Genomic DNA, 15,404 nt, shown 5'->3' with positions numbered 1-15,404 from the left:
TACCCCCCACCCCCCTACCCCCCCCACCCCACACACACACACACACAAATTTTGGCGATCACTGTTAAAAGTGCTGAAGTTTGAATCTTTACTTTGATTCTTGAATAGTTATGACTGTGTACACTTCACTGGAGGATTCTGATTGTAAAAGGTTCCTCTTCATCGTTTCAGTTTGACTTTTGGGAAAGATTGGAGGTGGGGATGAGGCAGATAGGTGATAAGTTTGACGTTCTTGTGATCCTGGTGTTTTTGCTCTTGGGTATGTCTCTTTATTTATTGCTTATTCTTTGTACTTTATCTTATGGATGAAAGATTTTGGTTTGAAGGAAATTTAGCTATTTTTCTCCTTAAGAAATATATGTTTCTCACTATATACTTGCTTAAAACTATACCTCTTTGTTTATTTCTAGTATTGCATGGACATTCTACTTCTGGCTAGCACGTTCATCTCTTGATTTCCCCTTTTTCTTGGGGTTCGTAGAACATGTTTGTTAAAAGAAGCTGATTGAGTCTTTGAACCTCTGATATGTTTAGCAAAGTTAAACAGCAAAAATATCTCTCTCTAAGCGATTAGCTTAAAGTTTGACCCTTGGAAAAGGGTGATGGCTTGTAAGTTCTTGAGGCCTTCTTGTGATTTAAAATTTTTTGTCTGAAAATTTCTACTATAGCTCTGATCAAAAGAGGAATGTTTCATGATACTGATGATTAAATATTGTCATGATGAGGATGTCTATCCTTGTGTGTTTTGTTTGTGAAGTTACTCGTCAATGCTGTTTATGTTGTAAGTGAAGCATTATGGATACGATTCACTTGAAGTTCATAAGATTTTGCTCAGCATGTGATGGGGCTCATTTTAGGGGAATGGGGATTTATATTTATCTGGAAATTGATAATGTTGTTTGGTTCCTAGTTTCTACCATATCAAAGGCATCTGTGAGCAAAGAGGGCTTCAAGCAATGCGAACACATTGTCAAGCAGTGGGCGTCTTCTTCACTTGACTTGGAAGTCAAAGATGACAAACATGTCTTGCAGAACTTGCTCTTTTTTCTTCATGTCCCCAGGACTGGAGGGCGAACATATTTTCATTGGTAAAAATGGTTTCCGTCGATAAATTCCTTTCCCTTTGACAGAGATGAGAACAGAACTGCTTTCATGAGACATTGCATATTAAGATCTGCGTATTAGCTGAAGATTTATATCTGTCATGTTTGTGCAGCTTTCTTAAAAAGCTTTATGCCAGTTCTTTGGAGTGTCCACGTTCGTATGATAAGCTAAGGATTGATCCAAGGTAATAAATTTCTTCATTCTTTATGCATTAAATCATCGCGAGTATTGGACATACTAGTATCAAAGTTATTAGAATGTTATATTAGAAGCTATAAGAAGGCACCTAAGAAAACTTCTAACTTAAGTTGAAATGGAAAATCACATTAGGCATTCCAGTGTAGAACCTCTGATATTGAATACTAATGTTGTTGTCTTAGAAAAGATAGGCACTGTTGATGATGAGGTCACTTCTACCCATTTGACTCTTTGTTTTACTCCTATTTGTGTATTTTTGAAGTTAAAGTTAAAGGGAGCATTATATGATTTAGAGTATTTAGCTTTATTGAGGAGAAATAAATGGATTACCGAACTAAAGTACAGATTTTTATAAGGTCTGGTTGTTTGAAAGCATCCAAGGTAAAAGCTATTATATCAATCATTTTGAAGTGTTGCATAAAAAAAAATCATTTTGAAGTGTTGCATAAAAAAAATCATTTTGAAGTGTGCAGCACTAAATCTATCTGCTTTTACTTCAGCCAGTCTTCCTATTGTAATATATTGTAACAGAGAAGCAATTCGGACTAGCTCTACTGTACAATCTGTTTTATGTCTTCTCTCTGCATCCTCCTTTTCTTTTTCCCTTTGCCGGTTCAGGAAATTTATTAATAGTTTCTGTCAATATTACTACTTTTCTTTGCTGGTGCAGAAAACCAAAATGCCGCTTGCTGGTTACTCACGATGACTACAGCATGATGTCCAAACTTCCCAAGGATGAAACTTCTGTGGTGACAATCCTTAGGAATCCAATTGACCGTGTTTTTAGCGCTTACGAGTTTTCTGTGGAGGTAGCAGCTAGGTTCTTGGTGCACCCTAACTTGACATCTGCCACTAGAATGTCTGGACGGCTGCGTTCAAAAAATACAATCAGCACTCTAGATATTTGGCCATGGAAGTACTTGGTCCCTTGGATGAGAGAAGATTTATTTGCTCGAGTATGTCTTTTTAACAGCATTTGTCCATCCATCATCTTGTCGAGAGAGATTTACCTATCATGCATGCCTCTATATTAACAAATTATACACATACATCTAAAAACCTTGTTCAGCCAAATATATTAACCTGAAAGTATAATTGTCTTTTCCAAATGTATTCAGATTCTGTCAATGCCAACATGTTGATCAGATAGTTCCTTACCAGCCCATGTTATTGAATGGGTTCCTTTACTGATCATTCGCTGCTTCCTTGCCATGGAAATGATTCAGTTTTTCTTTTCTAGCATGTTCCGCAGTATAGTCTGTACTATGTATCAGTTATTCCTGAGGCAATGATAGTCATGGATGTCCTGTTTCTCAGATATCTCATCATATGATGCCTCTGTTTTGTTTAGATGCTTCTTAGTTGCATTTATTTGGTTGCTAAATAAAGTACAGGATGCTTATTATTTTAAATATTCCTCTTTCTAATGTGTACAACAACTGGTCCGAAACACATTACCTTGTTTATTTAGAGACGTTATATGTTTCTACTATGTATGAAGTCTTTTTCTGATTGTATAGGAGGCTTATTTCAAAATACAATTAAAATGACTAATAATCTTTTACTAGGTTTGCCCCCTCTGATGTGGAGGCAGGCAAGCAAGGTGGGGGAATTTCTGTCATGCATTTCTCCGTAGCATTATGAATTTGTCTTGCTTAATCATTAATATGTTGCATATCCTCTGGACTACAGAGGGAAGCAAGAAAACAAAAGGGCAATTCTGTTGTTGCAAGCACTAATCCATATGATATGGAGGAGATGGTGATGCCTCTACATGAGTATATTAACAATCCTATTGCTCGGGACATCATTCACAATGGAGCTACATTTCAGGTATTATTGCCTGGTTTTATATTTACAATTTGAAACCGTGCAACCTCTTTTTCGTTTTCTGGATTTTTCATTTTCTGTTTGGAGTTGTAAAAGCTTAAATTAGGGATCCAACTCGGAACTTTTGGGGGAAGGTTGTGAACGACATGCTTATGTAGGTATTTTACTATAATTTTCTCTGCTTGATTGGTTAATAACTGGTTACTAGAACTGCAGTGGGATTCCTTTTCTTTTCTGTTTCATTCTTTTCAGAAAACATTGACAAACTGGAATGAAACTGCAAATTGTCTTTAACCTTATGTGGCCCTAACAGCCTCAGATACTGCCTTGCGTGCTATATGCTGTATCATGAAATAGTCTCTTGCTTTAACAATTTTATGTTTTTTGAAAATGTTTTCACAAAACAGATTATTCACTTAATGCAAAAAAAGGAGAAGCAACAATGATATAAGACGAGGCCCCTTTTCATTTCTTTGGGTGTAGCAAAGGAGGGATTCTTTTCTTAGAGAGTGGATAAAAAGAAAAAAAAAACATTACTGTTATACAAGAGCTATGGACGATGCTTTTCTTTTTATTTTTTCTGCCTCTGTTGTGAAGAACTTGTGACTGCTAATTTGTGTATCCTACAAGGTGGCAGACCTCATTCTTGTTGTCTATCTTCTCTTTTGATAAAATAATAATTTATTGATATGGTGGAAAAATTCCTGGCATACGAGTGGATGCAAAAGAGGGAGCTTACACAAAAATATGGTTTTAACCAATAAACCCTCATCTATACCAATTGGAACCTCGTGGAGCACCAAATTTTACAGAACAAAATAATTTGCCCTAATATGTGAAAAAGTACTTTCCACCACTTCAAATGCTCCTCTCTTTTTTTCCCCTTCTGCAATATCCACGTGAGAGCCTAGGTGTCCAACTCAAAGTAGCATCCACCACTGCTAAACGCCCACGATTTAAGCTTTTCAGCTACCATGGCATATTTGTCAACTGTGATATAGAATAAGTGATGGACTTTTCACTCAAGTTTAAATGTCCACATCATCAGATTGCGCAAAAACAATCTTCTCTTATAAGCAAATGTACTGCTCTTATATTCCAGCTTACAAGAAGAGCCTACTACTGTTGCTTCACCACTTATCAAAGGCTGCTGTAAGAGATGTGTCTCTCATCCCTATCAAAGAACATAACAAGATAAATGCGCTTTTCTTCGACTTCAACTGGCTTTATCTTTGTTTTGATAATTTTCTAGTTTCTATCCCTTTAAAAACCCAACAACACTTGGTTCATTTATTTGTAGTTGATAAATTTGTACATCTATACCCAGGTTATATAGGAATTCCTGAGCCCAAGATCCATGCAAGGGGTTAATTATGAAGTCAAATATGGTAGATTAAGGGTGCTTGTGGTGTTTCTAGATTATGCATATAATGTCCAGTTTTCAGAAGTCAAGTATGTAAATGGGGTGCTTGTGACGTGTCATTCTGATGATTTACATTTAGATTCCTCGTAGAAACTCTATGCTGTTTCTGCACAATGGTTTTGGTGCCTGCATTTATAATAATTGTCTTTGCTCAGAATGTCAAATAGTATATCACAGTAACCATGAAACCCAGGATCAATTTCTATATAGTATGTTGGTACCGTACAAGTTTACTGAGATTAGATAATCTGGTAACCAGGGATAAAGAAGTGGTATTTAGTTGATTATACTCGTAGGCGTACAACATCCCTTGTGTCTAAAGAGTGGAGCAGCAATATCATATATAAGTTATTTAGTTGTTCATGTCTGAAGGATAGGAAGAAAAGAAACACCTAATTCTTTCTTGCTCACAACCCCCTCCCCCTCTCCCAACCCAATGGAAATGCTCTTGAAATTGTTTCATCTGCCTGATAGTGTCTAATTTATAGGTCGCAGGACTTACAAACAACTCTTATCTGACAGAGGCACATGACGTCCGTCACTGTGTTTTGAAGTATCAGTCTCTTGGAGATTATGTGCTTAAGGTTGCAAAGGTAATCAAACCACGCTAAATTAAGCTTGACTCAGTGTAATATACTCTGCTATTATCTCCTTCTTGATGATGGTTGAAATTACTTGTAAATTCTTGCAGAAGAGGTTGGATGATATGTTGTATGTTGGACTCACAGAAAACCACAAAGAATCAGCCACCATGTTTGCAAATGTAGTGGGTACTCAGGCAATTTCACAGTTCACTGGTTCTGGATCACATGGAGATGATGCTGCTAACAACAATTCAGGTCAGTTTAGAACTTATTTCACCGAATTGATGCCTTGGCTAGAAATATTCCTTTTTTCTTCTACGGATATCATGAAACAGTCGATGGTTGGATGAATATCAGTTTGAACACACTAAGCAGATGCTCAGCTATACACTTCTTTTATTTATTTATTTTTGTTCTTGATGGGATGGGTTGTTGAACCCGTCACTGAAGCTTCCACCTTACAAGAGGCCGATCTTGGTGGTCCCATTTTTTTCTTATTGCTTCATCAAAAATTCCAAAATTGGTCAGAATTAGAAGTTGAGTTTATAGAAATGTTTTGAAAGTTCCTTATAAAAAAAATAGAAATGTTTCAAAAGTTGAGTTTATAGAAATGTTTCAAATTAATTTCTCAAGAGCGACCTATTTTCTGCGAGAATCTAGTGTTTTTCAAGTTGGACACTTACTAAGTTGTAGTTCTGACGAGTGACGATTACATCATCTGGTTGTGCACAGAACAGAGATCTTCACTGCTAGAATCAGATTTTGACAACACTTATCACCATGTAAGCTTTCTGTCTCTCTTGAAATGTGATCATAAATAGCCCTATCGGCTTTAAGTGCCTGTTCGAATACATACTAATCTGTGACTTTAATCCTTCTTTTCGCCCAAACTTCAGAACAACAGCTCATACGAAAAGCCCAGTCAAATCTCATCAGTTGAACGAGGTGAAGTGACAAAGGAAAATGTAAGCCCATTCCTGTGAAGTCTAAGTCAATGTCTTTCTGTTCTAACTGCAACATGTGAGAATGTTCCAAAATATAACTTTTCTGCCACCATAACAGATGACTGTTGGAAAACTCATGGATGTGTACGAGAGCTGCATTTCTAACTTAAGGAAGTCCCAGTCCGAAAGACGTGTAAATTCTCTAAAGAAAATTTCTCCAGCAAATTTTACAAAGGAGGTATTGTAGCCAAACCCTGTTCGGTTTTTTAACCTCCTGCAATTTTCATTTTTACATGTTTGCCCGCAGTTCTACATACTTGGTTTCAGATTTATCAAGGGTTCAATCCTCTTATTATAAACATTCACGGTTTCAAATTTGACAGGGACGTCGTCAGGTGTCTGAAGCACTTCTTCAGGAGATCACATCATTAAACAGCCTAGACGTGGAGCTTTATAAATATGCCCAAATGATCTTTGCAAATCAACACAAACTCATGTTGCAGAACAAGGTTGTCACAGTAAGTGCCCAAACGGTTTTTGCAAGTCAACATATCTTTGCATAAGCTACAAGCACTAGGGCATGTTGATGTCTCATCCTAAGGAATTTTATGTAGGGCATAGATTTCCACGAGACGATTCTATCTAACAAGTTGCAGGCTTAATTGTTTGTGTTATTTTGCAGAACCAGCAGTACCATGGGTTCGACGAATTATATAGTGCATTTTCTTGGGAAGCCATTTCTATTGCCGTTTCTGTGCTCTTTGTGCTTCTATTTGCTATCCTGTTTGTAACTGCAAAACGAAGAACATCCAAACTTAAGTTATGATACAATTGTATTGCAATATCACCAACATTAATGACCGGGAAAAAAAAGGAAAAGAAATTGAATAGAAAGATAAATTTAGCTCAGTTAGCATGTAAGATGATCATGCCTTGTTAGTGGAGGTAACTACACTCGCATGCAATTTTGTGAGTAAATCAAAGCTTAATGTAAAATTTTGTTTATGTCAGTTCCAATATTGGCTACTGGTTCTTACTTCTTACTATACACTTTTCTAATAGATGTTCCAAGCAAGAGCTAATGAAAAGCCGAGGGTCTATCGGAAACCGTCCCTCTACCTTATGAAGGTAGAGGTAAGGTCTGCGTATACACTACCCTTCCTAGACCCCGCTTGTGGTATGTTGGTTGTTGTTGTTGTTGTCGTCGTCGTTTCATTGAATATCAAACTTTTACTAAAACTACTTGTTTTGTAACAAATAACTAGTTTCAACTTATTTTGTAAAACTATGGCCTTTGATATCTTGTTTTGATAATTTTTACATTGGTTTATTGGTATTTCTCACATATTGGAATTTTCAGCTTTGAAGTTGAAATGAAGAGTCATGTCAAATTACAGTTTTCTTTAGTTATTTTCTCCCTTCATTTATTTAAACTAGTCCATGGGCAGGCGTGTTATGCGTGTATCCCATATAATTAATTCAAAATTAAAAACTTATACTATTTTTTTGTACATGGGTAATATGCTTTGTATCATGATTGCATTTATAAGAAAATGATTGCACTTAGAAAACATAACAATCTGAATATTAAGCTAAGAAAAATAGTTGGAGAAGATAAAATGTAATTGTAAATGTTAGCTCAGAAAAATTATTATACGCTTACCTTTGCAAAGTGAAGAATTTAGATAGTACATGTACCTTAACAAATTGTTTGACAATCTCAAGCCAAATTTAACGTTACAAAGCTAACTTTTGTAGTTTATGTATTTTGTTTATTATTATTGAACGTATTATTAATATAACGTTTAAGGGCACAAAAGTCCAATAGTATAGTAGGGTTCATTTTAATCTTTCACGTTCAACTTTTGATCTTTATGCTTATAATATTGTATGATGATGTGATAAATAAAATAAAATACCTCTGATCAAAACAGAATAGAATACACAGCCAATGAATATTACTTCCATATATTTGTGGGGCATATAATGTTATTTTTTAGATAACGTGCTAGTAGTATATCCTTTACATTTCTTACCATACGAAAGTATATGCTAATTTAATGCAAAACCTTAATAACATGGGTTGGATGATACCATTTTTTATAGCTTGAATCTAGAATTCATGCGTTGGTCATATATTTGAGCTATTAGGAGATAATAAACTTACTAATAGTTGGATTGTGAAAAACAAATTGAACATGCAATACCGAATTTTTAGTTAATAATATAGAAAACTTAATAAATACCTTTGAATGTTCGCATAAGATTTGTACTTGTGTATTATATATTATACAATCAGTCACTAACACTCAAGACCCCTCTACTGCTAATAAAAGTGCAATTGAATAAATAAAAAAAATCATTTTCCTCATTTTTGTTAAGAGAGTAATTGCACAATTTTGAAATAAATATTTTATTTTGGATGGTTATGTTGGGAATGAGGAATTATTAAGGCAAATTGATGAAATACTTTATTTGTTTGTTCTTTCTTGTAAGAAGAAAAAAACTTAACTTTTAAGCTAAAATCCTAATCCTAGAATAACTAAGTCGATAAATGCTAAATCAAACTTTAAAAAATACAACAAATTCGAGCTTATTTGATTTATATTTGAATTGTAATTCGAAATCGGAAATCCCAATCGAGAGTTTTATATTTAATCCGAACTGTCTAAACATTCACGGTCCAAGCTATGGCTGTCCAACGGGACGGGCCGGCCCGTCCCGTCCCGCGACCCGTCCCGGTCCCGTCCCGTCCCGTCCCGCTAAAAATTAAACGGGATGGGCCAATGTTACGCGGGACACGGGACGGGACGGGACGCCCGTTTCGTCCCGTTTGTCGCGTCCCGTTTCGTCCCGCCACCGTCCCGTCCCGTCCCGTCCCGTTAAAATCGTCCCGTCCCGTCCCGTCCCGTCCCGTTGGACACCCATAGTCCAAGCGTACTAGCACATATCAATGGATTTACCCTGACATTCTACCATACATTTTTATAATGCAAATTGTAATTCAATCCAATTACACCTATATTCTAATTCCAAGATAATAATCCAAGCATACAATAAAAGAAAATTTTGAAAGCAATTCAAACAGAAACTGTCCAATCGGCACACAGTAACATTAAAACCTCTCAACCAAAAATCATATGCATTATTGCATCCTCACACCATCAAATTATTAGTGTCAGAATATTTTTTGATGGGGTCAAAGAAAAATAGACCCAAAAAAGTTAAATCAATTTTCTTTTTTGGAATAACACTGTATTACCCTTTGGTCAGAAGGGACCATCACATATATTGGACCCACTTAACAACTCATCAATTATCAGATTGGAGTAACATTTACACAAACTCATATCCCATACCATCAAAATTGTCCTAATAATTTATTCGTCTTCGATATTTATATTAAGTTAATAAATATAAAATATATATCTTTGATGCCCAAATAATCACTTAACAATACTTAAACAATTAAACAACAAGTATTTGAATCTAAATTATTTTATTTGACATAAATAAATGTGAAGAGAAACCTTGGGCGACAGTAACAAATAACACCAGGTAGCCACTTTAAAAGGCTGTTATTTAAGAATTAGTCAGTGAGTCGTGAATTTCAGTTTTTCGATTCAATTTTTCGGGACAAAAATGTCAAGAATTGTCTTAAAGCTAAGATTTTAAGTTTGAAATTTCAGGACAAAATAAATATCGACTAATTTCTAAATAGCATCCCTGAGAACGGCTATTTGTGCGCTTGCCCTAAAATTATCTCCGTGTGGCATGGAGATATTTATAAATATTAAATGCAAATAAATATTTATTTTAAAATTAGACCATAAGTCATAAGATCACTTGTCTCTCCCTCCAAAACAATCACATGCTCCGCCGACCATTTCACTTTCCCTGCTCCATCTCTTCACCCTATCAAATTGCATTATTTCAATTAATTTACTTTTTTCACGAAAACCTAAAGTCTGAATTTTGAAAATCCAAATTCTCCAAATACTCACCAATTCAGACAAAAAGATTTCGAAAAAAGTTAGAAAAAATAAAAGAAGAAAAGAAAAAGCTTTTATTTTTCTTATTCCCCTTTATCTATATCCTCTTTCTTACCCTATCTTTTTGTTATTCGTCTATTCTCTGCAAAACTAAACTTCCCCCATAAAGTGCAAATGCCATACTCAAGGGTTTAAGGGTTTTTTGTTCTATGGTAAGTACACATGCAAAATATTTACTTCTTTTTTCTCAACCCACTTCACTTTTTTAACTGAAGTTTACATCTTTTTAAGGTAAAAACTCACCTTGTATTTTTTTTCCAGCTTTTTAAGGTGTGTTCAGAAAATGGGTCAAATTTTTTTGAAGATTTTTGCTAGTTTTTTTGGTTCAAATGGCTAATTTAGCTTAATGGGTCACTGAAATTGCTGAGTTCTTGAGTTTTTTCCTTTGGAATTAATTTTTTCTATTTTATTGCCTTTTTAAATATTTTTTTAGCTGCTGAACTGAGCCGACATGTTTGTGTCTTGTTTAGTTTGCTAGGGCAAAGGTTTTTTGGTCATGTGAAGTTGATGGTACTGTTTAGGAAAGTGACTGACAAAACGTCGTCGTTTTTTATTAGGAGTAAAATTATTTTTCTTAATTTTATAATAATTAACACGTTTTTTTTAAATTATTAGTGTTTTCCCTAATTTGGTCAACAGTTACTCTATTTAGACCAAAAGATTCTCCTTCTGCAGCATTCTCTTGATTTGATGTATCAAAGGGATATATATATATAATCTAGGTACAGAATTAGTCTATATTTTAAAATAATAAATATAATGGCTATTTTAAATTTAATTTTTCATTAGTGTGATAAGTACTTAATCATAATTAGATGAAGATTCTATTTCATAATTGGATTCTAACTAGAATCCTATTTTTGGTACAATTTTAGTACATAGCACAAAGACACGTAACAAATAAGTTGTAACTTTGTTCCTTACCTACTAAGATTTTGTATAAGCAAAAAACTCGTGTACCCTTATATGGATAAAATTTGAATAGGTAATATTAATCCATCCTTATAGATAGTGTTACCCTTTTTTTCTTTTTAATTAAACATTAGTAATCTATTTCCTAGGTTAGGTTCATGTTTACTTAAATAGTGATACATAATTTTGGAAAAAAAATATAATCTATATGGTGAGTTACGTGTATGAATTTTGTGCATGAGTCCTTTTTAAATACTCTTTAATGGTATCATAGTCATAAGTATGTTGTTCTGTTTTTTTTGGTGTTTTAAAGTTATAATCTTTTTTTGTACCTCAGAAGATGACCATGGTTGGACATTGTGGTTATTTGGATGGAATTCCAACTGGTCCTGTTGTTGATGAAGATTTTGATGATATACTCAATTTCTTGGATTTTCCCTTGGAAAGTTTGGAAGAAGATGGACAAGGTGTAGAATGGGATGCTAGTGAGTCCAAGTTTCTTGGACCGATTCCGACGGATGCTCTTATGGCTTTCCCGCCCGTGCCTCAAGGCAACATTGGTAACGGTCGGGTGAAGGCAGAGCCAAATTCCAATCATCCTGTGAGTTTTCAGTTTTCTTTTGTAAAGCTTGTTTATGTTGAATGCTTTTGTGTTGTATGTTTTTGGTTTCTTTGTTTTCTAAACAAATATGCAAGTTGGTGGTGTAGACTTATGGTTAAGAGGTAAATTATTTTATAGTGTTGCTCTTTAATGAGAATGCTGCTGATAATAAGGGTGAACTATGTCCTTTATTTGGCTTGGCTCGCGCATGCCCTTTATCTTTATGTTCCTGCCAATGCTCTACTGGTCTCAATTATGGATTCACATTTATGTGTGCCATGAGCCGAGGGTCTACCAGAAACAGCCTCTCTACCTGCTTTAGGTAGGGGTAAACTGCGTACACCCTACCTTCCCCAGACGCCACTTGTGGAAATTCATTGGGTATGTTGTTGTATATGAAAGCAATGGCATTCTTGTTTTGGAAATCCAAGGTTTGACAAACAAAGAACAGCTTATGTAATGTTACTGTATGCCCATGCTTGATTCCTTGTAAACAATGTAAGTCTGTCTCAAGGTGATTGTGTTGGCAGTTGGCATTGTTTCTCTTTTTTCGTTTCCTTTCAATCTGTCCTTTGTCTTTTTTCTGCAAATGTAGTCCTATGCTCTCCCTAACTGCGATGCAGTTTTAGGAGAAAATAGGATTTTCTATTTTTTCCTTGTAGCACTTGTTCTAAAAATATTTAAAAAAGAAGACTTCTTCTCCTCTCTCTCTCCCTCTCTATTTTTTTTTTATTTTTTTATTTTTGGTTTGTGTTTTCTGTTCCTTCTAGTTGCTCCTAGGTAAAAACTGCATGAGCGAAGGCCAGAACCTGTGTTACATGAAATTCTGTCGAAAGACAAAATCGAATATACTGTACCAGCTTGTCAAAATGTTACAGGGTTGAAACGGAAGGATGAAATATATATTTGAATCTTGCTTAAGTTGGTGCCTCATTTAAAGAAAAATGATAGTGTCCTTATTGAAAAGGTAATAACGAAAAACGTAAGTGTCCCTATGTAGAAGCTGCAATATAATGCTGGGTAGTGTCTAATTAAAGGATAGTGCAAGGATCGACTGTACGGATCCAGGTGCAAGAAAAGCTAGTTCTTTAAGTGAGTACTTGGCTTGCTTGAAGTTTGAAGTTGGTAATGCGGCTTATATAAGTTACTATGAGTGCTCGCAACTAGCAGAATTAGTCATGCTCTCGGGCCACTGGAGCTGAATTAAGGATTAATGAACCTCAAGTTTTTGGAAGATGGGGACCAGCAGAGTCAGGATAGAATCAGTTGAATATATAAAAGAACTTTCTATCCCTATTTGTAGTTCTTCTTAAAGATTAATGAACCCCAAGTTTCTGGGATGATGGGGAACGATAGAGTCAGTCAAGATGTTCTTGTAGTCTCTGTGCGATTCTTTCTTCTTCGTGAGTTTTGATCTTTTGAAGAAGAGTAACTTGTATGTTTCATATAAGAGCATATTGAACCTTTGTAAAAGTACTTGAATCGCTGACCATAATGGTTAAGAAAAGAGAAGATTAATCAAGTTGCTCAGTCTTTTGCTTCTGTGAACAAAACACATGTGTTGCATTGAAAAGAATATGAAAGCAATTTTCTGGAAAAAATCCACCTAATAAAGGAATTCATGTCGCTGTTCTAGGTTAGAAGTTAATAGACTAATTTTAACTTCTGAAACCTTGATCGCTAGCGATTAACATGATGCTTTTCTTTAAGCTGTTATGCACATTTATTTGTGTTTCTCAAAGTGCAGAACATTCTCATCTTATTGAATTGCTTATGTAAACATGCAAGTCCATCTAGATGTGTTTGTCACTGGTTAATGCGCTAAATTGCAGTTTCTTTTCGTGTATTGCATGGATATCCATGCATTAGAGTATTGAAAGCTGAACTCGTGTAACTTCTTAGTTCTTTTGTTTCTCACATTTTTTCTTTGTAAACTATTGTAATCAACTCTCAAAAGAGTAGTAGAGTGCAGAAACTTCTTGTTATGTATATATCACATAAGTTCCTAATTAAGCGCTACCCTATCAGATCAAAGTTACTGAGGGCCAGGGAAGTGGTATTTTCCAGACGCAAAGCCCGGTTTCAGTTCTTGAAAGCAGCAACTCCTGCTCTGGTGGAAAGAGCATATCCATCAAACATGACATTGCCATTCCCGTACGTCCACGCTCCAAGCGTCCGCGATCTTCAGCTCTTAATCCATGGATTTTGATGCCTCCCATATCTTCTACAAGGTTTGCATCCAAGAAGACTTGTGATGCTAGAAAGGGTAAAGAGAAGAAGAGAAAGATGTCACTGCTATCAGTGCCACAGATAGCAGATGTTACCAAGAAGAAGACAACCTCCGCGCAACAGTTTAGTTTAAAAAAATGCACACATTGTCAAGTCACAAAGACACCTCAGTGGAGAGAGGGACCACTGGGGCCAAAGACACTATGCAATGCCTGTGGAGTCCGCTATCGTTCAGGGCGTTTATTCCCAGAGTACCGACCTGCTGCTAGTCCTACATTTGTTCCAACTTTGCACTCAAACTCTCACAGGAAAGTCGTAGAGATGAGAAAAAAAGCTATATATGGAGAAACATCTGCACCTGAGGAACCTCACAATGTGATCGTAGAGGGCCCTCCAATGTCACCGGCGCCAGAGTTTGTTCCAATGAGTAGCTATTTGTTTGATGTATACTGAAGAGATGATTATACTTTTAGTTAGGAGCTTAATTTTAGTTTATTGTTTTATTTTCGATGGGGTCATGGGTGGTTCTGCTGGTATGGTGGCTACTCGCGTTATGCGTCGATGTACAAATGTTGAATCTTAGGTGTCTGTCTAGGTTAGATAATTGATTGGAGGTCAGAAGGAAAAGCTTTGAATCAATGTTTGATGAAGCAGTTCCTCTTATGTAAAAACTGAACTAGATATAGTAGATGGCTAGGTTTCATTTTCCCCCCCTTGATTTGGCCTTCAATATATTTTTATTAGTCCCTGTGTCTATGGAGTTGTAGCTTTTAGATACAAGAATTTAAAGAGATTGGAGTTGCATCACATCCAACACTAGCAACTCCAATCTATACTCAAATGTTGCATAGTTCAGATTTTACCAAGCCTCTTACATGTTCTTGCTTGCTGTTCCACTATTCATGTGCTCATTCCTTTTCAAAGAAATAACTACACTTCAATCGCAAGCAAGTTAGAGGAACAGTAAAATCGTCTCCTTGTGACTTATAGGTCATGGGTTTGGGTCGTGAAATCAGTTAGTGATACTTGTATCAAGGTAGGCTGCTTACATCACACCCCTTGGTGTGCGGCCATTCCCGGACCCTACGCGAATGCGGGATGCTTCGTGCACCTGGTCATATGTTGTTCTATTCAAGCTCGTTTAAGTGCAATGCAAATATGCGATGCCAATTATGTTATAGGAATGCTGTTATAGAGAGGTCCGACTGTAGTTGGTATTACGTTTTAGTTATGTTATACTTTAGGTCAAATGTCCGGAAAATTTTGAAAAAATATATGTTCATAATTTAATTCACGAAGAATAAGAATCAAGGATAAATTTCATAATCAAGTTCACAATAATCGCAAGCTTTTCTATGTAAAATTTTGAAAAAAATATATGTTCTTAATTTAATTCACGAAGAAAAAGGATATACTATATACAACTGTTAAAAGTTCATAGAAGACAAAGTTAGAGAAAAACAAAATCCCCTAGAATAAGAGAAGATTTTGTTCAAAATTTAATTCCCAAATATTTGAAGACCAATA

At 35.5% G+C, this 15,404-nt stretch overlaps 2 protein-coding genes across 6 annotated transcripts in view; both read left to right on the top strand.

The window, feature by feature from the left end:
• LOC109220863 (protein-tyrosine sulfotransferase) overlaps positions 1-7,126 on the top strand; it is an 8,116-nt gene extending 990 nt beyond the window's left edge. For 2 of the 4 annotated variants that reach the window (XM_019385331.1, XM_019385332.1), the window contains exons 2-13: positions 172-259; positions 911-1,088; positions 1,217-1,288; positions 1,973-2,258; positions 2,995-3,135; positions 5,044-5,148; positions 5,247-5,394; positions 5,872-5,921; positions 6,036-6,104; positions 6,202-6,321; positions 6,467-6,601; positions 6,766-7,126. In XM_019385331.1, the coding sequence (XP_019240876.1) occupies positions 202-259; positions 911-1,088; positions 1,217-1,288; positions 1,973-2,258; positions 2,995-3,135; positions 5,044-5,148; positions 5,247-5,394; positions 5,872-5,921; positions 6,036-6,104; positions 6,202-6,321; positions 6,467-6,601; positions 6,766-6,909 (1,506 nt within the window). In that variant the 5' untranslated portion in view covers positions 172-201 and the 3' untranslated portion in view covers positions 6,910-7,126. Of the gene's footprint in view, positions 1-152; positions 260-910; positions 1,089-1,216; positions 1,289-1,972; positions 2,259-2,994; positions 3,136-5,043; positions 5,149-5,246; positions 5,395-5,871; positions 5,922-6,035; positions 6,105-6,201; positions 6,322-6,466; positions 6,602-6,739 lie in introns of those variants that run through there. The other 2 variants (XM_019385334.1, XM_019385333.1) reach the window with 2 other exon arrangements.
• A 2,844-nt stretch (positions 7,127-9,970) lies between these two features.
• LOC109220865 (GATA transcription factor 11-like) lies at positions 9,971-14,629 on the top strand. Of its 2 annotated transcripts, none has more exons than XM_019385337.1 (3): positions 9,971-10,287; positions 11,388-11,648; positions 13,677-14,629. In XM_019385337.1, the coding sequence occupies exons 1-3, from the start codon at positions 10,285-10,287 to the stop codon at positions 14,328-14,330; spliced, it is 918 nt and encodes a 305-aa protein (XP_019240882.1). In that variant the 5' UTR covers positions 9,971-10,284; the 3' UTR covers positions 14,331-14,629. The 2 variants fall into 2 exon arrangements, with proteins under 2 accessions (XP_019240882.1, XP_019240881.1); XM_019385336.1 differs by having other exon boundaries at positions 9,972-10,287; positions 11,385-11,648.
• Positions 14,630-15,404: the final 775 nt, after the last annotated feature.

Source organism: Nicotiana attenuata, unplaced genomic scaffold (genome assembly GCF_001879085.1).
Source record: "Nicotiana attenuata strain UT unplaced genomic scaffold, NIATTr2, whole genome shotgun sequence".
In the NCBI taxonomy this organism is placed as follows: Eukaryota; Viridiplantae; Streptophyta; class Magnoliopsida; order Solanales; family Solanaceae; genus Nicotiana; species Nicotiana attenuata.
The sequence above is the reverse complement of the archived record's forward strand: the minus strand, read 5'-3'. Positions and strand labels throughout refer to the sequence as shown.